This window comes from Anguilla rostrata, chromosome 11 (assembly GCF_018555375.3).
Source record: "Anguilla rostrata isolate EN2019 chromosome 11, ASM1855537v3, whole genome shotgun sequence".
NCBI lineage: Eukaryota > Metazoa > Chordata > Actinopteri > Anguilliformes > Anguillidae > Anguilla > Anguilla rostrata.
The window spans coordinates 25,619,889-25,646,576 of record NC_057943.1 but is presented as its reverse complement, the minus strand read 5'-3'; the positions used below and the strand labels follow the sequence as shown (position 1 = coordinate 25,646,576).

The 26,688-nt window shown below is 52.3% G+C and overlaps 1 protein-coding gene across 1 annotated transcript in view; it reads left to right on the top strand.

Annotated features, from left to right (window-relative positions):
- Positions 1-24,099, top strand: part of LOC135234405 (disco-interacting protein 2 homolog B-A-like) — a 62,130-nt gene extending 38,031 nt beyond the window's left edge. Inside the window, 33 exon segments of the mRNA XM_064299002.1 lie at positions 1,045-1,164; positions 1,552-1,749; positions 1,854-1,945; positions 2,448-2,558; positions 3,252-3,375; positions 3,632-3,741; positions 4,086-4,188; positions 5,194-5,258; positions 5,611-5,704; positions 6,472-6,591; positions 7,618-7,732; positions 7,990-8,129; positions 8,415-8,551; positions 8,954-9,034; positions 9,339-9,466; positions 11,217-11,240; positions 12,669-13,003; positions 13,915-14,027; positions 14,272-14,295; positions 15,756-15,836; positions 16,121-16,244; positions 16,459-16,580; positions 16,823-16,934; positions 17,995-18,104; positions 18,659-18,789; positions 19,155-19,323; positions 19,909-20,079; positions 20,456-20,517; positions 20,626-20,683; positions 20,886-20,960; positions 21,108-21,282; positions 22,298-22,421; positions 22,546-24,099. Coding sequence (XP_064155072.1) covers positions 1,045-1,164; positions 1,552-1,749; positions 1,854-1,945; positions 2,448-2,558; positions 3,252-3,375; positions 3,632-3,741; positions 4,086-4,188; positions 5,194-5,258; positions 5,611-5,704; positions 6,472-6,591; positions 7,618-7,732; positions 7,990-8,129; positions 8,415-8,551; positions 8,954-9,034; positions 9,339-9,466; positions 11,217-11,240; positions 12,669-13,003; positions 13,915-14,027; positions 14,272-14,295; positions 15,756-15,836; positions 16,121-16,244; positions 16,459-16,580; positions 16,823-16,934; positions 17,995-18,104; positions 18,659-18,789; positions 19,155-19,323; positions 19,909-20,079; positions 20,456-20,517; positions 20,626-20,683; positions 20,886-20,960; positions 21,108-21,282; positions 22,298-22,421; positions 22,546-22,798 — 4,001 coding nt within the window. The 3' untranslated portion in view covers positions 22,799-24,099.
- The last annotated feature ends 2,589 nt before the right edge of the window (positions 24,100-26,688 follow it).

Sequence of the window (26,688 nt, the reverse complement as noted above, 5' to 3'; positions counted from 1 at the left end):
TTTAAATAATCGTCCGGTGTGGACGCGTGACACCCAGACGTACGATGGCGAAGACATTTCATTGGCCGCTGGGCTTGTGCTTAGCTGTTAACTGCGTGGGAGTATTTTTGTGAGTGTGTGTGTTTGAGAGACTGCATGTATATTCGTGTGAGAGAGTGTGTAATATTGGGAGACTGTGTTTGTGCGCATGCGTGTGTGTGTACGCGCTCGCCTTCTCTGTGCATTTGTGTGTATCTCGCTCTAATCCGTACTAAAATGACAGATCTGATGTACTGTGTGTAAAATTTTCTCTAACAGGAAACTTTTTCTCCCCCTGGTCTCTCTCACCCCTCTGTCACTTTCATTACTACTGGCTATAGGAAAAGGTAAAACATAACTGGAAAAGTGGACCCAGGGAAGTCCCTGTGTGCGTTTGTGTGCGTGTGTGTAAGTCAGTGACTGTGAGAGAGAGTGTGTGTGTGTGTGTGTGCGAGAGAGAGTGTATGCGTGAGCGTGTGAGGGTGTGTGTGTGCTTCCATATGTATGTGTGCTTCAGTGTATGTTTGTGTTCGCGTACGGGCTCTTCAGTGTGTGTGTGTGTGCTTCTGTGTGCATGTGTGTGAGTGTGTGTGCGTGCGCGCGCACGCGTGTGTGAGTGTGAGTGTGTGTGTGTGTGTGTGTGTGTGCGTGTGAGTGTGAGTGCGTGTGCGTGTGTGCGTGTGCGTGTGCGTGTGTGAGTGCGTGCGTGTGTGTGCACGTGTGTGCGCGTGTGTGCGTGTGTGAGTGTGAGTGTGTGTGTGTGTGTGTGCGCGTGCGTGTGTGAGTGTGAGTGTGCGTGCGTGTGTGTGTGTATACGCGCGCTTTAGGTGTCTGTGTAAACTTTTCCCTGAGTGATCCTGTCCTTGGAGGTCCTGCCTCTCTCTCTGTGCTCCTTCCGCTTCTCCGCTCATTCCTGCGTTTCGTCGCCCTCGTCTCGTGAGCTCCTGTCACGTGGGGCGAGAGCACCTGTGTGACTGCTTTTCTGCCCGCCCCGCCCCGCCCCGCCCCCCGCCCCGCCCCTCTCAGGCGTTCCGGTCAGCAGCAGAGTCTCCACTAAGATCCAGCAGCTGCTGAACACGCTGAAGAGGCCCAAGAGGCCGCCGCTCAGCGAGTTCTTCATGGACGACACCGAGGAGATCGTAGAGGGTGAGACACAGGGTGACGAGTGGGCGGAGCTACCATTTACTGTCAGTCACTGAAATAAGGAGCCATTCCCCTCCCCTGCAAGGCTGTGATTGGATTAAAGAGATAGTTCAAAGGCTTTATAGCCTCAATATGGTTTTGTTTTGCGTTTTACTATTAAGTGTGGTGTGAAATAGAGAGGAGCTTGTTTAACTTACAGGATATCAGAATAAATGAACAAACAAGTCTTCTGCTGTCTTACACTCTTCTGGTCCTCCGTCTACTTCTTAATTTGTACTCTGCCTCCCCATATTCTGTTTCTTTCCTGTCCTCCCTCTCTCCCTCCATCCCTCCACCCTTTCCCTTTCTGTCTCTGTCACTTCTCTCTCTCTCTCTCCCTCTCTTCCGCAGTGCCCCAGCCTGACCCCAACACCCCGAAACCGGAGGGGCGTCAGATCATCCCGGTGAAGGGGGAGCCGCTGGGCGTGGTCAGTAACTGGCCCCCCGCCCTGCAGGCTGCCCTGGCCCGCTGGGGGGCCACGCAGGCCAAGAGCCCCGCCCTCACGGCCCTGGACATCACGGGCAAGCCCCTCTACACCCTGACCTACGGTGAGCACGGGAGGCCAAAAACACCAGTTATTACGACAGGAGGGCCCTCAGCCAGTCAGCCTGGAGTCTGTTACTCAACTAGCCCGTCCCGCTGTCTCCCGCAGGCAAGCTGTGGAGCCGCAGTCTCAAACTGGCCTTCACCCTCCTCAACAAGCTGGGAACCAAGAACGAGCCCGTCCTGAAGCCTGGGGACCGGGTCAGACTGCCTTTCATTTCATTTTATTTTATTTTACATGGTCCAGGTCAACATGAAACTGCCTGCGAAACCCACTTAATGTACATAATTTCACTTCAATATAATGTACTGCATGCAATATGATGTATGTTTTTCAAAGTTTTTTGAAACCCCCACTTTGGCTTGTCTTTGTCTGGACTGTCACACAGGGAGTGACTGATTAACCAAGTCACATTCCTTGTATGCATGAAAACATACTTGGCCAGTGGTCTCCAGTTCGATTCATATTCTTATTCTGAAAATCACTGCTATATGAGAGTTTTTCTATCAATGAATTGATTTTCAGTTAATTTGCTTAATTGAACTCAAATGGATTTGACCCCAACTCTGCTTGACAGATTAATATTAGTGAAATCCTAGCCCAAGGATGATCGATGATCATGGTTGCATGACTGATTGTTGATTGGTTGACTGGTGTTCTGACTCTCTCCCCTCGGGCACCGTGTGCATTCGTGGCCCATAGGTGGCGCTGGTGTACCCCAACAGTGACCCCGGGATGTTCTGGGTGGCGTTCTACGGCTGCCTGCTGGCCGAGGTCATCCCCGTGCCCATAGAGGTGCCGCTGTCCCGCAAGGTAGGGTTTCCATGGTGACGGGTACATGGGGCAGGATGGGCGGGGGCAGGTGGTGCTGCTTTATAGGTTCTTACTGGATTCCTCTGTTGAGCACTGCTGTACAGGTTTACTGTCTTCCCAATACAGGTTTATTCAGTCAGCCAAGAAACCGGCCAATACTATACGCTTCTTTAGGGGAAATGATAGGGATGGGGTGGGAGTAAAAATGTAGAATGCTTGAACAGAGGACACGAAATTGCTTGAATTATGTAGCAAAGGAAATTTGTAGAGAATAATTTCACTCCACAGGTGGTCGAAACAAATCTTGGTAGATGGCAATGAAAGCAAAAACAAAAGATGGGGGAAAGAAATAAACAAGCAGCACATCATTCAGCAGCTGCAGTGCTCCAAGCCACGTCTTCACAGTGGAAATCTTTGCTGCCAAAAGCTCTCCAGTGTTGGAGTATGGGATGCGGATGACCGGTCAGCAGGGAATATGAATATTTATGCAGTAGCTTTGGCTTTGTGTGTGCGGACTCTGGTGAGTCTTAAAGGCTGTGCTCAGCAGCCGTTAGTGGTGAAACTGTTGGCCTGTTTGATTGGGTGAGCCTGTGCGCTCAGTAGGGTGTGCTGAGTGCAGGAACTGAATCTCTGCGATGCCGATCATGTCATGAGTTTTTGTCACTGACACGCGGCGTCCTCCTGTCTACCCAGGACGCAGGAAGTCAGCAGATCGGCTTCCTGCTGGGGAGCTGTGGGGTGAGCATAGCCCTGACCAGCGAAGTGTGTCTGAAGGGACTGCCCAAGACTCCCAATGGAGAAATACTGCAGTTCAAAGGTCAGTGGCAGCCATTATGGCTCTCCCTTTTCTGTTCTTACAACTGTGGCTGTCTGTCGCTCGTGTCACTGGGCCTGCCATTATGGCTCTTGCTTAGTTCCTACTGCTGCTGCTGCTAACACCCACTTAATTTTTAAAATGTTTTGTTCAGTTATGTAAGGGTTTATTTACAGATGTAGTGCTGGTTAATACTCTTGGTAGAGTATGACAGCAGTGCACACAGCTGCCCAGTTGACTTATGTTATTTTTCTCACAGGCTGGCCGCGGCTGAAGTGGGTGGTGACTGACTCCAAGTATCTGACCAAACCGTCCAAAGACTGGCAGCCTCATATTCCCACTGCCAACACTGACCCCGCCTACATCGAGGTGAGAAACCTGCCACATACAGTACTATGTGTGTGTGTGTGTTTGTGCATGTGTGTGTGTGTGTGTGTTTTGTCTGGTGTGGTGTGTGTGGTGTGGGGTGTGTGTGTGTGTGTGTGTATGCGTGTGTGTGTGTGTGGTGTGGTGGGGTTGTGGGTGTGGTGTGTGTGTGTGGGGGTGTGTGTGTGTGTGTGTGTGGGTGTGTGTGTGTGTGTGTGTATGCGTGTGTGTGTGGGTGTGGGTGTGTGTGTGGGTGTGTGTGTGTGTGTGTGTGTGTGTGTGTGTATGCGTGTGTGTGTGTGTGTGAGTGTTAATGCAGACTCTGACAGTGGGTTGGTCTCTCTCAGTACAAGGCCAGTAAGGAGGGCACAGTGATGGGTGTGGCTGTGTCCAAGGTGGCCATGCTGACTCACTGCCAGGCTCTGACCCAGGCCTGTAACTACTGTGAGGGTAAGATTACTCTGCTATTACGTCACCGTTATACACTACTGCATCAAGCTTACACACGTCTCCATTACAATGACAGTAAAACAGAAGGGCAACTTTTCAGTTCCCTGCTTGTAGCTGGCCAGATTTTCACCTGACCAGCTCCTCCCACTTTTCAGTGGCAGATTACTTTTCTCCGTCTTGTTCAAAGAAACTACTGAAATTTAACTTGACTCAAATAAAGAAAATCGCTCTCGGTGTTAGCTCCCGGTCTCGGCCCCAAACTGTGGAGAGCAGCACCCCTTTAAGCACCTGGACTGATTAGCTAACGCAGCGCAGGTGCGTGTGCTCTCTCCACCAGGGGCGACGGAGCGGAGAATGGAGTGGGAGATGGAGAGGGGGATGGAGAGAGAGACAGAGGGGGATGGAGAGGGAGAGAGAGGGATGCAGATGGAGCAGAGGAGGTAGATGTAGATGGAGAGGGGGATGGAGAGAGAGACGGAGAGCGGGATGCAGAGGGAGAGGGGGATGGAGAGTGAAAGGGGGCAGAGGAAGTAGGTTGAGGGTTGGGAATGGATTCAAAGCCCAATTAATCAGGGAATGGTGAATTATTCAGCGCTTGTTTCTTGTCTTGTGGAAAGCTCTGGAACTGTGCGTTTGTTGAATAATAGATAACGCAAGGCTTTATCTGTATTCCACGACATTCATAGCATCTTAAGTATAATAAAAATAGTTTTAATATCTTTTTGGCTAAGGAAGTATACTTATTAGTCGATACTGGTTTATAGCTGTGGAAACTGCACACGTGGGCTTACGTGATTGCTCTCGCTGTGAGGAATATGCTAACACACAGCTCTCACAATAGCAGCTGAAATCAAGTTGCATTCGGTATATTTTTACCTTCTTTTTTAAATGTGTGTTTGGTGTCCGTTTGTGTTTGATATCTGATATGGGTTTGATCCATGTTTGTGTTTGATATATGTTTGTGTTTCCGATCTGTTCTTGATATCCATTTGCATTTTTTCCCAGGGGAAACGTTGGTGAACGTGTTGGACTGTAAGAAGGACATGGGTCTGTGGCATGGCGTTCTCACAGTAAGACCAGCTGACTGGTGTGACCTCTGCTCTTTGCTGATTGGTTCTGACCTTCATGCTATAATACTGAGGCCTATGCCTGCACCTTATATTTAAATATGCCGATCCAAATCTGAAGGGATATAGTGAGGTTAATCCCAGTGAAATGGACTCTAGGTGGAGATCCTTCTGGGCGATCAGAGATGGAGCTGTGCTGTAGAGTTAGATAATCAGATCAGGAAGCCTGTGTTTGTCAGAAGGTGTAAATCAGGCAGAGGAGCCGGTATAAATCCTCCAGCGTTCTGCTGTTGCCATGGGAGACCGCGCGGACGTGGGTGACGAGCGCGCGTTGTGCGTCTGTGTGCCGTTGCAGAGCGTGATGAACCGGATCCACACCATCAGCGTCCCCTACGCCGTCATGAAGGCCTGCCCCCTCTCCTGGGTGCAGAGAGTCCACATCCACAAGGGTATGCACGCACACACACACGCACACCGCACGCACACACACACACACGCGCACGACACACACACACACACACACACACACGCACCGCACGCGCACACACACACACCACACACACACACACACACACACACACACACACCGCACGCACGCACGCACGCACGCATGCACACAACACACACACACACCACACACACACACATCACACACACACACCACACACACACACGCATCACCACACACACACACCACACACAACGCACCACCACACGCACACACACACACACACACGCGCGACCACACACACACACACACACACACACACACACACCACACACACACACACACACACACACACCGCACACACACACACACACCACGCACGCACACACACACACACACAGCACACCCACACAACACACACACACACGCACGCACACACACACCACACCACCACGCACACACACACACACACGCACACGCGCACACACACACACACACAACCACCACACACACACAGACACCACACACACACACACACACACACACGCAAATACAAATACGCACACTCACACATACAGACACAAACCAGTACCAGCGCAAACTTACCAGTGCAAAAGTTACAGCACACGGTCTGAACAGATATCAGAAATATGAACAGATCTGTAAGTGTGAGTGTGTCTGAAAGATGCTCAGGCATGCTGTGTGAGTGCAGAACGGGCACTGTGTGAGATGAGCAGGTGCATGATGGGTACTTTTGGTGCCCTGCAGCGCGGGTGGCGCTGGTGAAGTGCCGGGACCTGCACTGGGCCATGATGGCCCACAGGGAGCAGAGGGACATCAGCCTGGCCTCCCTGAGAATGCTCATCGTAGCCGACGGAGCCAACCCCTGTGAGTCACGCTGGGGTCGCCAAGGGGCGGGGTCACACCGGGGTCACCAAGGGGCGGGGTCACATGGGAGGGGTCACACCGGGGTCGCCATGGGGCGGGGTCACACTGGGGTCGCCATGGGGCGGGGTCACACTGGGGTTACCATGGGGCGGGGTCACACTGGGCAGGGTTACACCAGGGTCACCATGGCGCGGGGTCACACCGGGGTCACCATGGGGCGGGGTCACACCGGGTCACCATGGGGCGAGGTCACACTGGGGTCACCATGGGGCGGAGTCACACTGGGCGGGGTCACACCGGGGTCACCATGGGGCGGCATTATGCTAAGGTCGCACTGGGGTGGGGAAACAGTAGGGCGGGGTCACACTGGGATCGTGCCTGGGTCGTGCTGGGGTGGGGGTCACACAAGGGTTGCACTGGGGTCATTGCAGGGTCACACTGGGGCGGGATCACACTGGGATCATTTCGGGGGCATGCTGGGGCGGGATCACACTGGGATCATTTTGGGGTCATGCTGGGGCGGGTCACACTGGGATCATTTCGGGTCATGCTGGGGCGGGTCACACTGGGATCATTTGGGGTCATGCTGGGGCGGGATCACACTGGGATCATTTCGGGGTCATGCTGGGGCGGGATCACACTGGGATCATTTTGGGGTCATGCTGGGGCGGGATCACACTGGGATCATTTTGGGGTCATGCTGGGGCGGGGGCATGTTGCAGACAGAGGGAACTGGAAGTTGTAGAAGCCGTGAAGCCTGAAGCTTAAAGCTGACTAAGTTGCAGTTCCTGTCAGTCAGAGGTTTTAGCTGCAGCTTCAGAACCACGTGTTGTCCATGCTGCTGTTTTGATACCATGTGGGAGAATGTCATTATGTGTATTCTGATATAAGCCATGTTGCGATATGCTCTGTATCGTGACATGAGTACAGGTGTATTTGTCTGCCTCATGGTCTGGTGCTCAGTGGGTGGAGCTCCTGAGACTTTGTCACTAGAGGGTGCTGATTTGTTTTGTGGGCGTGTCTCAGGGTCGGTGTCGTCATGTGACGCCTTCCTCAACGTGTTCCAAAGCCACGGCCTGAAGCCTGAGGTCATCTGCCCCTGTGCCACCTCTCCTGAAGCCATGACCGTCGCCATCCGCAGGTACGGTTCCCCAAAACATTACCCTGCAGATACCCGAGAATTTCGTCCTCAGGTACCCCACACCTCTCAGCTGCTGTATTTTTGGCCTTGACTGCAGGATGGCACAGAATATATAAATGGGGTTGTTCCTAATGCACACTTGGCCTTTCATTGGCTCCCTTTCATCAATAGCCTGTATGTCCCGCCCATTTCCCTCCATCTGTGTGTCACTGTGCCGGCTCAGGGCAGATATAAACATGCTTGCCTCCCTTCGTCAGGCCGGGGGTCCCTGGGGCGCCCCTCCCCGCCCGCGCCATCCTGTCCATGTGGGGCCTGAGCTACGGCGTGATCCGCGTCAACACCGAGGACAAGAACTCCGCCCTCACGGTGCAGGACGTGGGCCACGTCATGCCTGGAGGTGAGAGATGCAGGGAGGAGGGTGCATTAATGTGTCTGTTACAGCTCTGAGTGTTCAGTGTCTCACAGCTCGACATCTCGTTCTCGTTACAGCTCTGATTATCAGTTTCTACAGCTTCATCATTCCGTGTCTGCTACAGCTCTGACATCATTACGTTCTCTGTTACAGCTCTGATGTGTATTACAGTGTCTGCTACAGCTCTGACATCATTTCCGTGTCTGCTACAGCTCTGACATCATTTCCGTGTCTGCTGCAGCTCTGACCTCATGACGCTCTCTGTTACAGCTCTGATGTGCATTGTGAAGCCCGACGGGCCGCCCCAGCTGTGTAAGACGGATGAGATCGGGGAGATTGTTGTGAACTCCCGCGCTGGAGGCACCATGTACTACGGCCTGCCCGGGGTCACCAAGAACATGTTTGAGGTTAGTGATGAGCACCGGTCTTTCTGTGTTATGTGATCTCTCCCGCGTGCATTCACTGAAATGCTATAACTGCTTTTTCAAAGTGCTCCATATTAACCACTTTTCCGCTAATGTCTCTAACCCAGCCATAGCGTTATCTTCAGTAATATTGCATTACACCTGCTGGGCTGGAAAATCGCAGAGTTTACATTTCTCCCGTTTAGTCTCTGTAGTTAGCAGTGTGCTGTGCTGTGCTGTGCTGTGCTGTGCTGTGCTGTGCAGTGCTGTGCTGTGCTGTGCAGTGCAGTGCTGTGCTGTGCTGTGCTGTGCTGTGCTGTGCAGTACTGTGCTGTGCTGTGCCGAGCCGTTCCGTGTCCTCTCTGGCCCTGGTCCGTTTTCTCCAGTCTGCTCTTTGGCCTGCAGGTGATCCCTGTGAATGCCAGTGGCGCCCCCATCGGGGAGATCCCCTTCATACGCTCCGGACTGCTGGGGTTCGTAGGACCGGTAAGAGAGGAGGAGGTGTAGGGAGAAGAGAGTGAGAAAGGGAGGGAGGATGGGAGAGAAACCTGCCAGAACTTTACCTGACTTAGCCAGTGCCTTCTGTGTGAGCTAGACATAGCTATGGATAGCTGATACTTTGTGAGAATTGTACCTTATCTGACCTGGGTTTGATACGCACTTTGGATAAAATCGTCTGCCAAATAAAATGTAAAGTATTGTAGTGTAATATTGGGGGCAGGAAAGGGAGACAGGCCTGAGTGGGAGGTTGTCTGTAGGTTGAGTGTAACCCCGTGCCCCCTCCCCCCAGGGCAGCCTGGTGTTCGTGGTGGGGAAGATCGAGGGGCTGCTGATGGTGAGCGGCCGGCGGCACAACGCAGACGACCTGGTTGCCACGGCGCTGGCGGTGGAGCCCGTGAAAACCGTGTACCGCGGGAGGTGAGTGGGCCTCAGCCGAAACGCAGGGAAACCCTGGGGCTCGGCCATCTTATCAGCAGCCAGGACAGTCCCTACAGGACAAGACTGAGCTTGTTATACCTTTATATGCTCTGAATGAGAGTATATTAGAAAACTAAATTATTAAGCACTGAGCCTGCGTATTAATAAAAGTACTAGAAAGGATGTGTTCGTGAGCAACAGGAAAACATAATAGAAGATTGAAGTGTCTTTAATGTGCGTCTACTGCCACCCTGTGGTCATTAGTGAGCCCTGCTGGCCTTCAGTGGCTCAGAGCATATGCAGTCTGGAATGGCATTTTGGGCATGGTGGGCCTTATTCACAGAACTTTTCTTAAATTATCCTTACTTTTGTTTTTGTGTTGCGTGGTGTACACTTGGATTCGAGGCTGTGCACACTGTGCTGTGATTGGCATGGTGGCTGTGTTACACTGTGCTGTGATTGGCAGGGCTGGTTCTGTGCGTGATTGGCATGGTGGTGTGTTCAACTGTGCGTGTGCAACCATGGAACGCTGGTGGCAGTCTGGTTCACACTGGCTGTGTTGGCAGGTGGCTGTGTTCACACTGTGCTGTGATTGGCATGGTGGCTGTGTTCACACTGTGCTGTGGTTGGCATGGTGGCTGTGTTCACACTGTGCTGTGGTTGGCAGGGTGGCTGTGTTCACACTGTGCTGTGATTGGCAGGGTGGCTGTGTTCACACTGTGCTGTGGTTGGCAGGGTGGCTGTGTTCACACTGTGCTGTGATTGGCATGGTGGCTGTGTTCACACTGTGCTGTGGTTGGCATGGTGGCTGTGTTCACACTGTGCTGTGATTGGCATGGTGGCTGTGTTCACACTGTGCTGTGGTTGGCATGGTGGCTGTGTTCACACTGTGCTGTGGTTGGCAGGTGGCATGTGTTCACACTGTGCTGTGGTTGGCAGGGTGGCTGTGTTCACACTGTGCTGTGGTTGGCAGGGTGGCTGTGTTCACACTGTGCTGTGGTTGGCAGGGTGGCTGTGTTCACACTGTGCTGTGGTTGGCAGGGTGGCTGTGTTCACACTGTGCTGTGGTTGGCAGGGTGGCTGTGTTCACACTGTGCTGTGGTTGGCAGGGTGGCTGTGTTCACACTGTGCTGTGGTTGGCAGGGTGGCTGTGTTCACACTGTGCTGTGGTTGGCAGGGTGGCTGTGTTCACACTGTGCTGTGGTTGGCAGGGGCGTCCACGGCGGTTGGCAGTGGCTGTGTTCACACTGTGCTGTGGTTGGCAGGGTGGCTGTGTTCACACTGTGCTGTGATTGGCAGGGTGGCTGTGTTCACACTGTGCTGTGAGTTGGCAGGGTGGCTGTGTTCACACTGTGCTGTGGTTGGCAGGGTGGCTGTGTTCACACTGTGCTGTGGTTGGCAGGGTGGCTGTGTTCACACTGCGTGGTTGGCAGGTGGCTGTGTTCATGTGCTGTGGTTGGCAGTGGCTGTGTTCACACTGCTGTGGTTGGCAGGTGGCTGTGTTCACACTGTGCTGTGTTGGCAGGGTGGCTGTGTTCACACTGTGCTGTGGTTGGCAGGTGGCTGTGTTCACACTGTGCTGTGGTTGGCAGGGTGGCTGTGTTCCCTGTGCTGTGGTTGGCAGGTGGCTGTGTTCACACTGGCTGTGTTGCAGGTGGCTGTGTTCACACTGTGCTGTGTTGGCAGGGTGGCTGTGTTCACACTGTGCTGTGTTGCAGGTGGCTGTCTTCACACTGTGCTGTGTTGGCAGGGTGGCTGTGTTCACACTGTCTGTGTGTGCATGGTGGCTGTGTTCACACTGTGCTGTGGTTGGCAGGTGGCTGTGTTCACACTGTGCTGTGCTGGCGGGTGGCTGTGTTCACACTGTGCTGTGGTTGGCTGGTGCTGTGTTCACACTGTGCTGTGGTTTGGCAGGTGGCTGTGTTCACACTGTGCTGTGGTTGCAGGGTGCTGTGTTCCACTGTCCTTGTCACGGCCTGGCACACTTCTGTCTGTGCTGTCGCTGTGTCCACCCTGCCTGTCTGTCTGTCTGTCCTTCACCCTGCTGTCTGTCTGTCTGTCCTTCACCCTGCTTCTGTCTGTCTGTTTCACCCCTGTGCTGTCTGTCTGTCCTTCACCCCTGTCTGTCTGTCTGTCTGTCTTCACCCTGCCTGTCTGGTCTGTCTGTCCTTCACCCTGCTGCTGTCTGCTGTCAGTTGTCTGTCTGTCCTTCACCCCTGTCTGTCGTGTCAGTGTCTGCTGTGTCACCTGTCTGTCTGGCAGGTCTGTGTTCTCCGTCGCGTCTTCTACATTGTGTCGTGCCAGCGCCTGCCATGTCTGCTTCTGTCCTTCACCCTGCCCCTGTCCTTCTGTCTGTCCTTCACCCCTGTCCTGTCTGTCTGTCTGTCTGTCCTTCACCCCTGCCTGTCTGTCTGTCCTTCACCCCTGTCTGTCTGTATGTCTCCCTGCCCTTCTGTCTGTCTGTCCTTCACCCCTGTCTGTCTGTATGTCTCCCTGCCCTTCTGTCTGTCTGTCCTTCACCCCTGCCTGTCTGTCTGTCCTTCACCCCTGCCTGTCTGTCTGTCCTTCACCCCTGTCTGTCTGTCTGTCTGTATGTCCTCTGCCCTTCTGTCTGTCTGTCCTTCACCCCTGCCTGTCTGTCTGTCTGTCCTTCACCCCTGCCTGTCTGTCTGTCTGTCCTTCACCCCTGCCTGTCTGTCTGTCTGTCCTTCACCCCTGCCTGTCTGTCTGTCTGTCCTTCACCCCTGTCTGTCTGTATGTCCTCTGCCCTAGAGTGTCTGTCTGTCTCTCTGTGTATGTCCTTCCCCTCTGACTGTTTGTCTGTCTGTGTCTGTATGTACGTCTCCCTGCCCTTCTGTTTGTCTCTCTATCTGTGTATGTCATCCTCCCGACTGTCTGTGTCTGTTTGTGCATCTCCCTGTCCCACTGTGTCTGTCTGTGTGCTACACACACCTGGAACTAACTTCCAGATGATCTCAGACGTGCCCAAACCTTGACCATTTTTAAAACTAGGTTGAAAACTTTTATGTTCTGCATCGCATATGATTAGATGCACTTTTATTTTTATTTATTTATTTATTTATTTATTTTTAAATTTTATTTCTTTATTTTTTCCTGTTTTATTTGTCATTGCTATTGTATTCTAATTTTGTCTTATTCTGCATCCTTGTGAAGCACTTTGAATTGCCTTTGTGTATGAAAGGTGCTATTCAAATAAACTTGCCTTGCCTTGCCTTGTCTGTCTGTCTGACTCTATAAATTTCTCAGCCTGCTACATGCCCTGATTGTCTGTTTATCTGTGTCCTTACCTGCCTGTGGTTGCTCTTGTCCTGCAGGCCATTGACAGCATCCACCAGGTGGGTCTGTACTGCCTGGCTCTGGTTCCTGCCAACACCCTCCCCAAAACCCCTCTGGGGGGCATCCACGTCGCCGAAACCAAGCAGCACTTCCTGGAGGGCAACCTGCACCCCTGCAACATCCTCATGTGCCCCCACACCTGCGTCACCAACCTGCCCAAACCCCGCCAGAAACAGCCAGGTAACTATTCCAGAAACAGCCTGGTAGCTATTTCAGAAATAACCAGATAACAACGCCAGAAACAGCTAGGTAACCCCAATAAAAACAGCCTGGTAACCATGCTAGAGACAGTCAGGTAACTATTCCAGAAACAGCCAGGTAACTATTCCAGAAACAGACAGGCAACCATGCTCAAAACAGCCAATGAATCACCTTTTTTATTGCAATTGTTAAAAGATTTCACAAAACCAAAAGGGTCAGTGTTTCTGCTGTCAATCTGTGTAACGTCAAAGTGTGTACTCAGTTTGTACTCAGTGTGTACTCAGTTTGTACTCAGTTTGTACTCATGTCTTTCCCTCTCCCTCCATCCTTCCCTCCCTGTCCCTCTCCCTCCATCCTTCCCTCCCTGTCCCTCTCCCTCCATCCTTCCCTCCCTGTCCCTCTCCCTCCATCCTTCCCTCCCTGTCCCTCTCCCTCCATCCTTCCCTCCCTGTCCCTCTCCCTCCATCCTTCCCTCCCTGTCCCTCTCTCTCCCTCCTTCCCTCCCTGTCCCTCTCCCTCCATCCTTCCCTCCCTGTCCCTCTCCCTCCATCCTTCCCTCCCGCTCCCTCTCCCTCCATCCTTCCCTCCCTGTCCCTCTCCCTCCATCCTTCCCTCCCGCTCCCTCTCCTCCATCCTTCCCTCCCTGTCCCTCTCCCTCCATCCTTCCCTCCCTGTCCCTCTCCCTCCATCCTTCCCTCCCTGTCCCTCTCCTCCATCCTTCCCTCCCGCTCCCTCTCCCTCCATCCTTCCCTCCCTGTCCCTCTCTCTCCATCCTTCCCTCCCTGTCCCTCTCCCTCCATCCTTCCCTCCCTGTCCCTCTCCCTCCATCCTTCCCTCCCTGTCCCTCTCTCTCCATCCTTCCCTCCCGCTCCCCGTCTCTCCTGCGGCAGTGGGCGTGGGTCCGGCCTCCATCATGGTGGGCAACCTGGTGGCCGGTAAGCGCGTGGCGCAGGCGGCGGGCAGGGACCTGGGGCTGATCGAGGACCAGGACCTGGTCAGGAAGGTGAGGTCCTTCAGCACTGCCCGTCTCAGCATGATGACATCATCACTTAAACAAAAAAAGAGCACGCTGAATAACCATCGGTACCAGCAGTGTTTATGGGGCCGGCTCTCCTCAGTAAGGCCCAGAATGACATAAGTCCTGAACACTGGCTGTAATAGTGTGTAATCTGACTGTGCTGATCCTGCTCTTTAAGGCTGTGTTCTGTTCTGTTCTGTCCTTGCTCGCCCGTTGCGTGGGGACTTAGCTCTGTATGTGGCCCACCATGATGGTAAGAACTTCACTCTGACAGCCCCCATACCCTGCCTCCATCAGACGCGCTGCATTACAAATACATTTAAATTGTTCAACTCTTTCGGCTAACTTAAACCGCCCTACGCCATTATTAGTTGATGTCTGGTTGCTTGGGTCTTGAACTATCACAATGCATTATGAGATACTCACGCCAGTGTTGTGTCCATTGTTTGTATACTACTATATTTCACTGGATTTAGTATGATATCCGGGTATTTTTCTCATACTATTGTCATGCATACTCTGGTTTCAGACATTTTATAAATGTTCACATACTATTTTGAATTCATACTATGCATGCTAAATAGTACGCTAGTGTGTGATTTCAGATGCAGCCTCACAGTTTGTGAGAAGATGCATTACTCTTAAAAGATTCCCCCTGGCTCTGCATAGTTTTGCAAACAGTACCAGTGGTTAGACTTCATGTAGCGTATTTGGTTTAATGGGGTTTTTTCTTTAACCAATTGGAACTCCTTAAGCTTGTAGTGCTGTTTTGGGGCGGGGCTTCACAGGGAGAATCTGAATAGATCAGAGGGGGAAATGGCTGCCATGTCACTACATCCAATCTCACCCTGATAGCTGAGGTCACCTGCTTTACTGCCATTTTATTCACTCTCCCTGAACCCCTGACTCTAGACTCCACCCACACAGGATGTTCCATTATTACCTCATTTCCTCCAGTGTTTTTTTTCCTTTTTCCATCTTGCTTCAACAGCTTTTGTTAATTGCTAATAATCAGCGTGTGTTTTTTTCTGTTGTTTGGCTTGTTGATTTTACTGAGTGTATTGAATGCTAGTTAGTGGTTTGAGGTGCTGTAAGTGGAGGTTGAGGTGAGGGAGGTGGGGGGTCAGGAAGATTGTTGTGTTTACCTGTCTGTACAGGTCAATAGGACTGAGACACCTGTAATATTCACGCAAATGTGGATAGTTCTGAAGGCCCTTCTGGTTTAAAATGCACAATGATGCCTGTGGAAGATAGAATGCCCACATGAGCATTCTGACACACTGGGAGCTGTACAAACTGTGTTCGGTCTAAATTACTCCAGCTCTGTCAAGACAGGGTAGGTGGGGACAGTAAACATGGTTGCGGTCTTATTTGTGTGTAGCCTCCTAGTAAGGAGGTCAGGTTAGGAAGGTATGGTCAGGCTGTGGTAAAGTATGGTCAGTTCTGGTTCTGTGTGGTCAGTTTGTGGTGCAGTGTGGTCAGCTCTGGTTCTCTGTGGTCAGTTTGTGGTACAGTGTGATCAGTTCTGGTTCTGTGTGGTCAGTCTGTGGTACAGTGTGATCAGTTCTGGTTCTGGGTGGTCAGTCTGTGGTCAGTGTGGTCAGTCTCTGGTTCTGTGTGGTCAGTTTGTGGTACAGTGTGATCAGTTCTGGTTCTGTGTGGTCAGTTTGTGGTACAGTGTAATCAGGTTGTCGTCGTCTCCTCTCCCTGCAGCACCAGTATCTGACGGAGGCCCTGCAGTGGAGGGCTCAGACTGACCCAGATCACGTCCTGTTTGTGCTGCTGAATGCTAAGGTATAGAACTCTGTCACACTCACACACAGTCACACTGCGCACACACAAACATACACACACACACAAACACACACACATTGTGCGCAAACACACACACAGAAACAAACACCACACACAAACACTTCCTCTCTCTTTCAAATGTGCACAAACACTATTCACACAGTCAGAAGTGTGCAGTCACGTAGCCAGTTTTTATATTTTCCATTGTGCTAGTGCTAAAGCATGCAATTTCTCTTTCTCCTCCCTCTCTCTCGCTCTCTCTCTCTATCCCCCCCCCCCTCCAGGGGGTAGCGGTTAGCACAGCATCCTGTGTGCAGCTGCACAGACGTGCAGAGAAGGTGACTGCAGCCCTGGCAGAGAGGGGCGGCATCAACACCGGAGACAACGTGGTCTTGCTCTACCCTCCTGGTACGTCCCGCACACACACCTGCCTTCATGGCAACCAGCTGTCAGTCTGTCCTTATATTCCACTCAGTCTGGAGCTCCCACAAGCCCTCTGTCTTTGAAAATCATTCATAAAAAAGTCCTGAAAAGGCCCTGGAGACCGGTAATGTGTGGTTGTTCAGCCTGTTCTTGCTAGCTCATTGCTGGGTGACTTTTATTGTGAATTCTGTCCCTGCAGGGATTGATCTGATCGCCTCGTTCTACGGCTGCCTGTACGCCGGCTGCATTCCTGTGACCGTCCGGCCTCCCCACCCTCAGAACCTGGCAGCCACACTGCCCACCGTGCGCATGATCATCGATGTAAGGCTGTGTGCGTGTGTGTGTGTGTGTGTGTGTGCGCGTGTGTGTGTGTGTGTGTGTATGTGTGCATGTCTGGCCCCTGACTTCCTCTCTGGCCCCTCACATCCTCTCTCTCACATCCTCTCTGGCCCCTGACATCCTCTCTGGCCCCTCACATCCTCTCTCTCACATCCTCTCTGGCCCCTCACATCCTCTCTCTCACATCCTCTCTGGCCCCTGACGTTCTCTCTCTGACTCTGCAGGTGAGTAAGGCGGTCTGCATCCTCACCACTCAGGCACTCACCAAGATCCTGCGGTCCAAAGAGGCTGCCGCCACAGTCAACATCAAAACCTGGCCCACCATCATCGACACAGGTACGCCTCCGAGCTTAGAGTGGAGCGCACGCTGGTGTGCACACGTCGCATATCCAATATCAGGACACGTCCAGTAATGGCTGCATTTAACGATTGCTGTCTAAACACAAGGAATCAAATATGGAATAATTTGAAAGGTGTCTGGGGATAGTCTGGGTAGGATTCCGCCAGTATTGGCGGGGTGTAAGTGCTCCAGCGTGCACCTTCCCCCATTACCAGCATTTTCCTGACGTATGATGTCTTGTAAGTGTCTGGGATTTTCCTGACACTCCGCCAGGCTGGTTGCCAGGTTTTTATTCGTAGTCTGAATGCCGGGAAACAGATGTGCAGTGTGTTAAAAAGCAAGCATGAACACCCCATTGCATATACTGCATGTGCAGAAACACGATTTGCCACCTGTATCGGATATGTCTTTAAACAGAGCTGCCATTATCCTCTCTACGAATGCAACAGCGCATACTCAGGTACCCTACAGAACACAGCACGACCTGCTCCAGGGTCAGACTCCTGTTCCCTCTCCCAGCATGGGACAGAGTAGAGTAGAATAAAATAAAGTGCAGTAGAACACAACACTGCAAGACAGAGCATAATGTAACAAAATTGACTGTAATAGGACAGAACAGTATGTATCTTACTAATCATTGAGGGGGAAATGAATGTTGCCACCATCAGCAGCCAAGCATACAGATCCCACACATCATTATCATGTCTGTATGCTGTGTAGAAATATGAACTAGGTGTACACCATACACTCTACAATACAAGTGTGAAACAGACAAAAATATGCAACATGAGTGACATGTATCACTGAACTGTACTCTCATTAAAATACCAGTTAGCTGCTCGTAGGTCTATCACTGAGTAACAAAACTAAATTAATATTGAATTCATTTCTACAGTGAGTGTCAGTAGAATTGGCAGTAAATTTACACGCTGAATCCGTCGTTCGAGTGATTCATTGTGTAAGCGAGCATCCGGGTGGGTAATTTGTGTGGTTGCGTGTCATAGATACGCTCTCTGGCTTTGACTTGTATGTGACCCCTTCCCTCCCCCCTCCCAGACGACCTCCCTCGAAGACGGCCCCCCCTCATCTACAAGCCCCCCACGGCCGAGATGCTGGCATACCTGGACTTCAGCGTGTCCACCACAGGCATGCTGACTGGCGTCAAGGTGAGGGGCGGGGCTCTGCCTCACGTCAGTCAGACCATAGGCCAAACGGGTTGAGCCATGCTATGGTTGTGATGTGTAGTTCTGTTGCTGTGGTCGTGAGTGGTGCGCCAGGCTAATGTGTAGCGCTGTTGCTGTGGTCGTGAGTGTTGCACTAGACTAACGCATAGCTCTGTTGCTCTGATTGTGATTGTTGCGCTAGGCTAATGCATAGCTCTGTTGCTCTGATTGTGAGTGTTACGCTAGGCTAATATGTAGCTCTATTGTTCTGATTGTAATTGTTGCGCTAGGCTAATATGTATCTCTTGCTGTGATTGTGAGTGTTGCGCTAGGCTAATGTGTAGCTCTGTTGCTCTGATTGTGATTGTTGCGCTAGGCTAATGCATAGCTCTGTTGCTCTGATTGTGAGTGTTACGCTAGGCTAATATGTAGCTCTGTTGCTCTGACTGTGAGTGTTGCGCTAGGCTAATGTTTAGCTCTGTTGCTCTGATTGTAATTGTTGCACTAGGCTAACGTGTAGCTGTGGGTCTGACTGTGACCTGTTCATTGTGCCTCAGATGTCCCACGCGGCGGTGGGCGCTCTGTGCCGCTCCATTAAGCTGCAGTGTGAGCTCTACTCCTCCCGCCAAATCGCCATCTGCCTGGACCCCTACTGCGGCCTGGGCTTCGTACTGTGGTGCCTCTCCAGGTAAGCCAGCTCACACTGTGTGTGTGCAGTGCTGTGATTGTGTCTTCCACAGTATGTGTGTGTAGCACCGTGTGTGTGTTTATGTGTATTTTTGCAGTGTGTGTATAAACCGAGGTGTGTGTGTGTTTTTGCTATGTGTGTGTATAACCCTGGGTGTGTGTGTTTCCGCAATGTGTGTGTATAATCCTGGGTGTGTGTGTTTCTGCTGTCTGTGTGTGTGTGTGTGTACGTATATAACCCTGGGTGTGTGTGTTTCCGCAATGTGTGTGTATAATCCTGGGTGTGTGTGTTTCTGCTGTCTGTGAGTGTGTGTGTGTGTGTGTGTGTATGTATATAACCCTGGGTGTGTGTGTATGTTTCTGCAGTGTGTATTCGGGACACCAGTCCATCCTGATCCCCCCTGCGGAGCTGGAGGTGTCGCTACCGCTGTGGCTGAGCGCGCTCAGTCAGTACAGGATCAGAGACACCTTCTGCTCCTACTCTGTGATGGAGCTCTGCACCAAGGGCCTGGGCACGCAGACAGAGAGCTTAAAGGTACAGTACCCACAAACTCACTCACAATCAGTATGTACACATGCACACACAGACACACAAACACAAACACACATACGCAAACACACACACACACTCACACACACACACACACACACACACACACTGTGTCAGACGTACAGTCACTCTTGTCTTGCACGTCCAACAGAGGCATGTTAGTGACTCATCCAGTTAGTTACTCTGCTCGTCTCCTCTTCCTGCTGCTGTGGTTTCCTGTTTTGTCACAGCCTCATATCCATGCAAGAACACACACACACACACGCACCAGCTGCTTGGAAAAACGGGTCATCCTCTATCCACCTCAACAAGCATCTCTTCTTGTTTATTTATTTAATTATTTCATGGTCTGTTTGTCTGACACAGGCATGTAATTGTGGTTAAGTTTATTATCTTGATGTACTTGCTTTAATAGATAATCATTGTACTGTTTTATTGATGAAAAGGCAGGGCGAGTGGGGAAAGTGAAGGGAAATGTGGAGCCCTGTTAGGGAGCAGTGTTTGATAGAGGCCCAGTGATCTGTTGGCATGGCGATGGGGTTCTGAACGGGGGTTCTCTTGTGTGCGCAGGCGCGGGGGGTGAACCTGGCCTGCGTGCGCAGCTGCGTGGTCGTGGCCGAAGAGCGCCCCCGTCTGGCGCTCACGCAGTCCTTCTCCAAACTCTTCAAGGACCTGGGCCTGTCGCCCCGGGCCGTCAGCACCGCCTTCGGCTCCAGAGTCAACCTGGCCATCTGCCTGCAGGTGCGTGAGCGCGCTTCCATACTGCGCTTCCGTACTGCGCTGCACACGGACACACTGCGCTACACACTGTGTGAATGTACTCAGGCTGACGCAATGCACTACGCACTGCATGCACACCTGCCCACTGATGTACTGCGCCACATGCTGCGTGAACGCCTACACACTGGCACGCTGCACTGCACACTGTGTGGACACACCTTGCCACCGACACACTGTACACTGCGTTTATAGTGATGCATCACACCAGTACACGCCAGCGCACGTGTGTGCAGTATGTATTACTTTGTAACAGAAAGGTCAGAACCTCTACTTGGTGAGTATGGTGTTACGCTCACTCCACGTGTGTCTGTCTGTCTGTCTGTGTGTGTGGATGCAGGGCACCACTGGACCGGACCCCTCCACGGTCTATGTGGACATGAAGTCTCTCAGACACGACAGGTGAGACGGCAGGGTGCTGTATTTGCTCCTTTTGGGACGCACACCAGGGCTGGCCTAGTTGGGTCTGTGACAGGCGCAGCTGACTGACTCTGCGCCTCTGCTTTTCAGGGTTCGGCTGGTGGAGCGGGGCGCCCCTCAGGGCCTGCCACTCATGGAGTCTGGGACTGTAAGTATCCGCCCTGTCCCCGTCACTCATAACAATCATTAATGTTCACATCATATGAATAAATATATGGGTGTGTCCGGAACAGTCACTGGGGGAGGAGTCTGCTATCTGACCACTAGGTACCCTTCTCTTCTTGAACCTTTAGTTCATTAAAACATTCATGATTTCTGTCTCTGTATCTTGCTCCCGCCACCCCTTCCAGATTCTTCCAGGTGTGAGGGTGGTCATAGTGAACCCAGAGACGCGAGGACCACTCGGGGATTCTCATCTGGGGGAGGTGAGACTGCGAGAGAACAGGGCATGCTGGGAGCTGTAGTTTTTGACTTACCCATGTGAACCTTTGGCAGGGGCCAGTGACACGCTTGGCTGTTTTATTTATTCTGTGTATCTCCTTTCTCCTCTCGGTTCTCTCTCTGGGGCTCAGATCTGGGTGAGCAGCCCTCACAGCGCCAGCGGCTACTACACGCTGTACGGGGAGGAGAGCCTGCAGGCCGACCACTTCAACACCAGGCTGAGCTTCGGGGACCCGCAGACCCTCTGGGCCCGAACCGGCTACCTGGGCTTCGTCAAGCGGACCGAGCTGCTGGACGCCAGTGGAGGTGAGCAACCTGGGGCGGGTTCTGTCGGGGTTAGGGCCGAGTTCTGGGCGGGTTCTGACGGGGTTAGGGTCGAACTCTGGGCTGGTTCTGGGTGGGTTAGGGCTGAACTCTGGGCTGGTTCTGGGTGGGTTAGGGCTGAACTCTGGGCTGGTTCTGGGTGGGTTAGGGCTGAACTCTGGGCTGGTTCTGGGTGGGTTAGGGCTGAACTCTGGGCTGGTTCTGGGTGGGTTAGGGCTGAACTCTGGGCTGGTTCTGGGTGGGTTAGGGCTGAACTCTGGGTCTGGTTCTGTGGTGGTGGGTTAGGGCTGAACTCTGGGCTGGTTCTGGGTGGGTTAGGGCTGAACTCTGGGCTGGTTCTGGGTGGGTTAGGGCTGAACTCTGGGCTGGTTCTGGGTGGGTTAGGCTGAACTCTGGGCTGGTTCTGGGTGGGTTAGGGCTGAACTCTGGGCTGGTTCTGGGTGGGTTAGGGCTGAACTCTGGCTGTTCTGTGGTTCTGGGTGGTTGGTTAGGGCTGAACTCTGGGCTGGTTCTGGGTGGGTTAGGGCTGAACTCTGGGCTGGTTCTGGGTGGGTTAGGGCTGAACTCTGGGCTGGTTCTGGGTGGGTTAGGGCTGAACTCTGGGCTGGTTCTGGGTGGGTTAGGGCTGAACTCTGGGCTGGTTCTGGGTGGGTTAGGGCTGAACTCTGGGCTGGTTCTGGGTGGGTTAGGGCTGAACTCTGGGCTGGTTCTGGGTGGGTTAGGGTCGAACTCTGGGCTGGTTCTGGGTGGGTTAGGGCTGAACTCTGGGCTGGTTCTGGGTGGGTTAGGGCTGAACTCTGGGCTGGTTCTGGGTGAGTTAGGGCTGAACTCTGGGCTGGTTCTGGGTGGGTTAGGGCTGAACTCTGGGCTGGTTCTGGGTGGGTTAGGGCCGGGGGCTGGACTCTGTTGCTCTGAAATGGGACAGGCTGCCGCAGGCTGTTGTTTTGCTTGTGTGAGGATTTGTGAGCGCCTCTCATTGCTAACCCAAACTGTGCAGATCGCCATGATGCCCTCTTCGTGGTGGGCTCTCTGGACGAGACTCTGGAGCTGAGGGGCCTGCGCTATCACCCCATAGACATCGAAACGTCCGTGTCCCGAGCGCACCGCAGCATCGCAGAGAGGTGTGTGTGTGTGTGTGTGTCTAAATCCTGTGTGTGAGACTGTAGTGTCAGTGTTCACTGTCTGTGTGAGACTGTAGCATCAGTGTGAAATCTGTATGTGTTAACCCTGTGTCTCATGTCGCAGTGCTGTCTTCACCTGGACCAACCTGCTGGTGGTGGTGTCGGAGCTGTGCGGGTCCGAGCAGGAGGCGCTGGACCTGGTTCCCCTGGTGACAAACGTGGTCCTGGAGGAGCACCACCTGATCGTGGGCGTGGTGGTGATCGTGGACCCCGGGGTCATCCCCATCAACTCCCGCGGGGAGAAGCAGAGGATGCACCTCAGAGACTCCTTCCTGGCCGACCAGCTGGACCCCATCTACGTGGCCTACAACATGTGACCCGCCTCCGCCACGCCTCCCCCGCCCCGCCGAGGCCCCGGGCCACGCCCAGCCCCCGCGGGATGGGGCCCGGGGGTGCGGGCGTCAGCTTGGGATGGCGGTGCGGCCACCGCTCTCCCAGGGCGCGGAAACAGAGCGAGGGTGGGCAGGTTTATCGGAGACCCGTGACCTTTGACTCCTCTGCCCGTGGCGTGACACCCCTTTCGCTCTTGGTTTGTCCTCGCCTGACCCCCCCCACCCCCCCCATCCCCCGACCCAAGCAACGGCTTTAGGGGGGGCGTAGAGAGAGGCAGGAAGGAGAAACTGGGTCTCCGCCTTTCCATCCCACCCTCTCTCTTTCCTTTGACTGAGAGAGCGCCTATCCTGCGATTTCTCATTGGGTCACACCTGCATTGATTGCGCCGGTGTTACATCACCTGACTGTGGGAGCCGGGGGGGGGTGGGGGAGGGGATTCTCTCACCCCTTTACCTCTACATACGCCCACTGCTGAGGATGGGGGTCAGTCAGAACAGTGATTTGGTTGCGGAGTCTACGCCCCACCCAACCCGCTCTGAGTCCTTTACAGTGACAGAAAGGTCATGTGATGCGGTTTCACCGATAATCCATCAAATGCCGCTGAACGGGCTTCTGCTTTTAGAACCTGCTTAAAAATTCCATTAGGGAGCTGCAAGAAGGCCCGGGGCCCGGGGCCCGGGGCCCGGGCAGACCTGGCTGTTCTGGCGTATTGGGAGTGGTGGGGTGGGGGGGGAAGCAAACGCCGGGTTCCCCCCTTTCATTTTAGGCACGTTCCCCAGTCATCTTGAAGCACCATCGCTGCAACGTCGTCCCACGCCAGCTTTTAAGGAAACCGGCACACCCACGTGTCTGTGGCGGGTTTCAGGTGTGCGTGTTTTAAACTGCGAAAGGAAGCCTGCTGCTTGCCTTACTAAAACCTGTGCATCGTTTCATTTTTTATTTCTTTTCATTTCGTTTGGTTGTTTTTTTTTACATTTTATTTTGTGTTGGACATTTCATTGCTGTTGTTTTGTATATTCTCATTTTGAAAAAGGGATGTGTTTTTGGAGGTGGGGAGTGGGTTGCTCTACAGGGGGGAGGTTCGATGTAACATATTGTACATAGCTTGGATATTTGCGTCTAGTTCATCTGAAATTATCGTGTTTTAACAAAAAAAAGACTATTGAGTTGTGGGAAATGGAAAACTTGACTGATCTCTCATACTTGACACCTATTTCCTGGATCATGGACTCCCTCAGTCACTGAGAGAGTAAATCGATCCCAAAAACAAAAGATTTTACACTGATATACGCTTTTCATTTTAAAAAAATCTGTGGTCAGTGAGCAGTCGTGGCTTGCACTTAACTACGGGTTCTTATTTCCTGGGTTGTTTCTGTGGTCCCCTGTTGACCAAAGCACAGGGGCGGCCATCACATTCACCATGTTCACCTTTACAACAAAGCCTCTGTGGAATTCCCACTCATGTCCTTTAAAAAAATAACGTTAAATAAGATATGAAGCGCTACAGGAAGTGCACATTCTCCTGCAGTGATCTCGTCACGAAACCGTGATGTAAGGGAACTTTGAGCTCTCCTCGTAAGTATTGGCTTCAGTGTTTTTGTTCATAGTGGATCCTCATTTGTACACTCTTGTTATAGCAGCAGTTTCCTTCTAACGAGTGGGTGTTTATGCAAAGCCGTCGAAGGCAGTGCCCGTACCAGTCCATCTTGAGCCGTTTCTCTGCCCGCAAACTAAGAGTCTGTGAACGCGTTGCCTGTCGGCCATCAGTGTTAGCGGCACAGTGACGTAACCGCTCGATTCAGACCGGAAACTGAGAGCCATGCATGGGGCATGTCACCATAGAAAACTGCAACCCCAGTGCCTCCAGATTCTCTCTAATGATGACGTCATCCCGTTGGGAAGCTCAGCCAGCTTTGAAGCCGATTTGGCATCTCTAAGCCAAAAAATCCCGTTTCTCAGGACATTGCATTCTGGTGATGTGTTGTTCACTCCCGGCGACCGCCACCCAACCTGAAGTGGAGAGATTTCACACATCGGCATGTTCCCGAACAAACCCATAATCCTGGTAAACGTTTGCACTGCTTGTGCTGGGATCAACTCAGACCCTCCAGCGTTCAGACAGCCCAGCCTGGGGAAATCAGGCCAGTGCGGTTTGCTGCTTTAAAAAAAAAAACCAGCCTGCCATTCACTGGTCCAGTAAATTAATTAGCTGTAGTCATTTATGTTAATGGTATCCCACAATCCAATGTGACAGTTTTATATAAAAACGTATGTGGCTGTCTGAGCTGGTAAGGAAAGAGAGAGCAGAGGTAGGAGCTATTACACACCCACACACACACAGACACACACTCACACGTATGTTTACACACCCACAGACACACACTCACACGTATGTTTACACACCCACACACACACACAGACACACACTCACACGTATGTTTACACACCCACACACACACACAGACACACACTCACACACACACACACACACACACACACACAGACTCACACGTATGTTTACACACACACACACACACACACACATGCACACAGACACACACTCACACGCACACACACACACACCCACACACACACACAGACACACACTCACACGTATGTTTACACACCCACACACACAGACACACACTCACACACACACACACACAGACACACACTCACACGTATGTTTACACACCCACACACACACACACACACACACTCACACGTATGTTTACACACCCACACACACACACAGACACACACTCACACGTATGTTTACAACCACACCACACACACCCACACACACACACGCAGACACACACTCACACGTATGTTTACACAACCACACACACACGCAGACACACACTCACACGTATGTTTACACAAGCACACTCGTGCACAGGGGAGCACACACAAACAAATGCTGACTGGCAGAAGTAAGTGGAAGGGCGGTATTTAAATGCAGTTCTGAGCCATTGAGAGACACGGGGCGTCCGCAGCAGACTCCGGTGGAGACTGTACGCCCCAGACGCAGCGCTCCGGCTTCCTGCCGCTGTCCCTGTAGTCACGCTCGGCGCTGGAGTCGCAGAGCGGCGGGATCCCGCGGCGTGCCCGCGTCAGGGCGTGGGGGAGAGAGTGTCGCTTGGGAACGTGGCTCCCGCCCATCCTCAGAGCGGGAGCCAGGCGGTGTTGACCAGCTTGCCGGGGAGACCACTGCGAAAACTGGAAGACCCTGCCGCCTACTGGCACCAGGCCCAGGAGACATGGGGACCGCGCGCCGGACCCCTGACAGGCCTGTGCCGTGTATGACCCTGCTGGCGTCCGGCTGCAGGTTCGAATTCCAGGCAGGGCTTTTTTTTCTGCACTCCTTGCCACACCGAACCGGAATTGTTTCGGTAATTATCCAAGTGTGTAAATGGACGTGTAAATATGTAAGTTTGCCGTGAATGAGGGCATCAGCCAAGCACATGGGTCGTAAAAAACAGCCGCTGTTTTAACACACATCTTTCTTCTGCAAGCTAATACTGTGTGATTCCCCGCTGTCTTGTTATTGGTTTATTTTAACTGTGATATAAAAGTAACAAAATCAGTGACTTTAGATTTTAAAATTTTTATGGCATCTCTTTGATTGAACTGTCTTTTAGGACAGTTATCCTGATGATATGTAACTAAGAGCATGGTTTTTTTTCCAAAGTCAGCAAACTTACAGTACAAATGAAAGCAAAGTTGCAAACAAAATCGAGCACTGTGAAAGCAAAGCGATATTGAAGCTAAGTATTCTTTTTCCTTTTTTAACATTTAATTTTATCTTTATGTATGCGTCTATGTTACCTTGAGTTTGGCCTTTGTTTGTGATATCAAGGATAAAAATGAG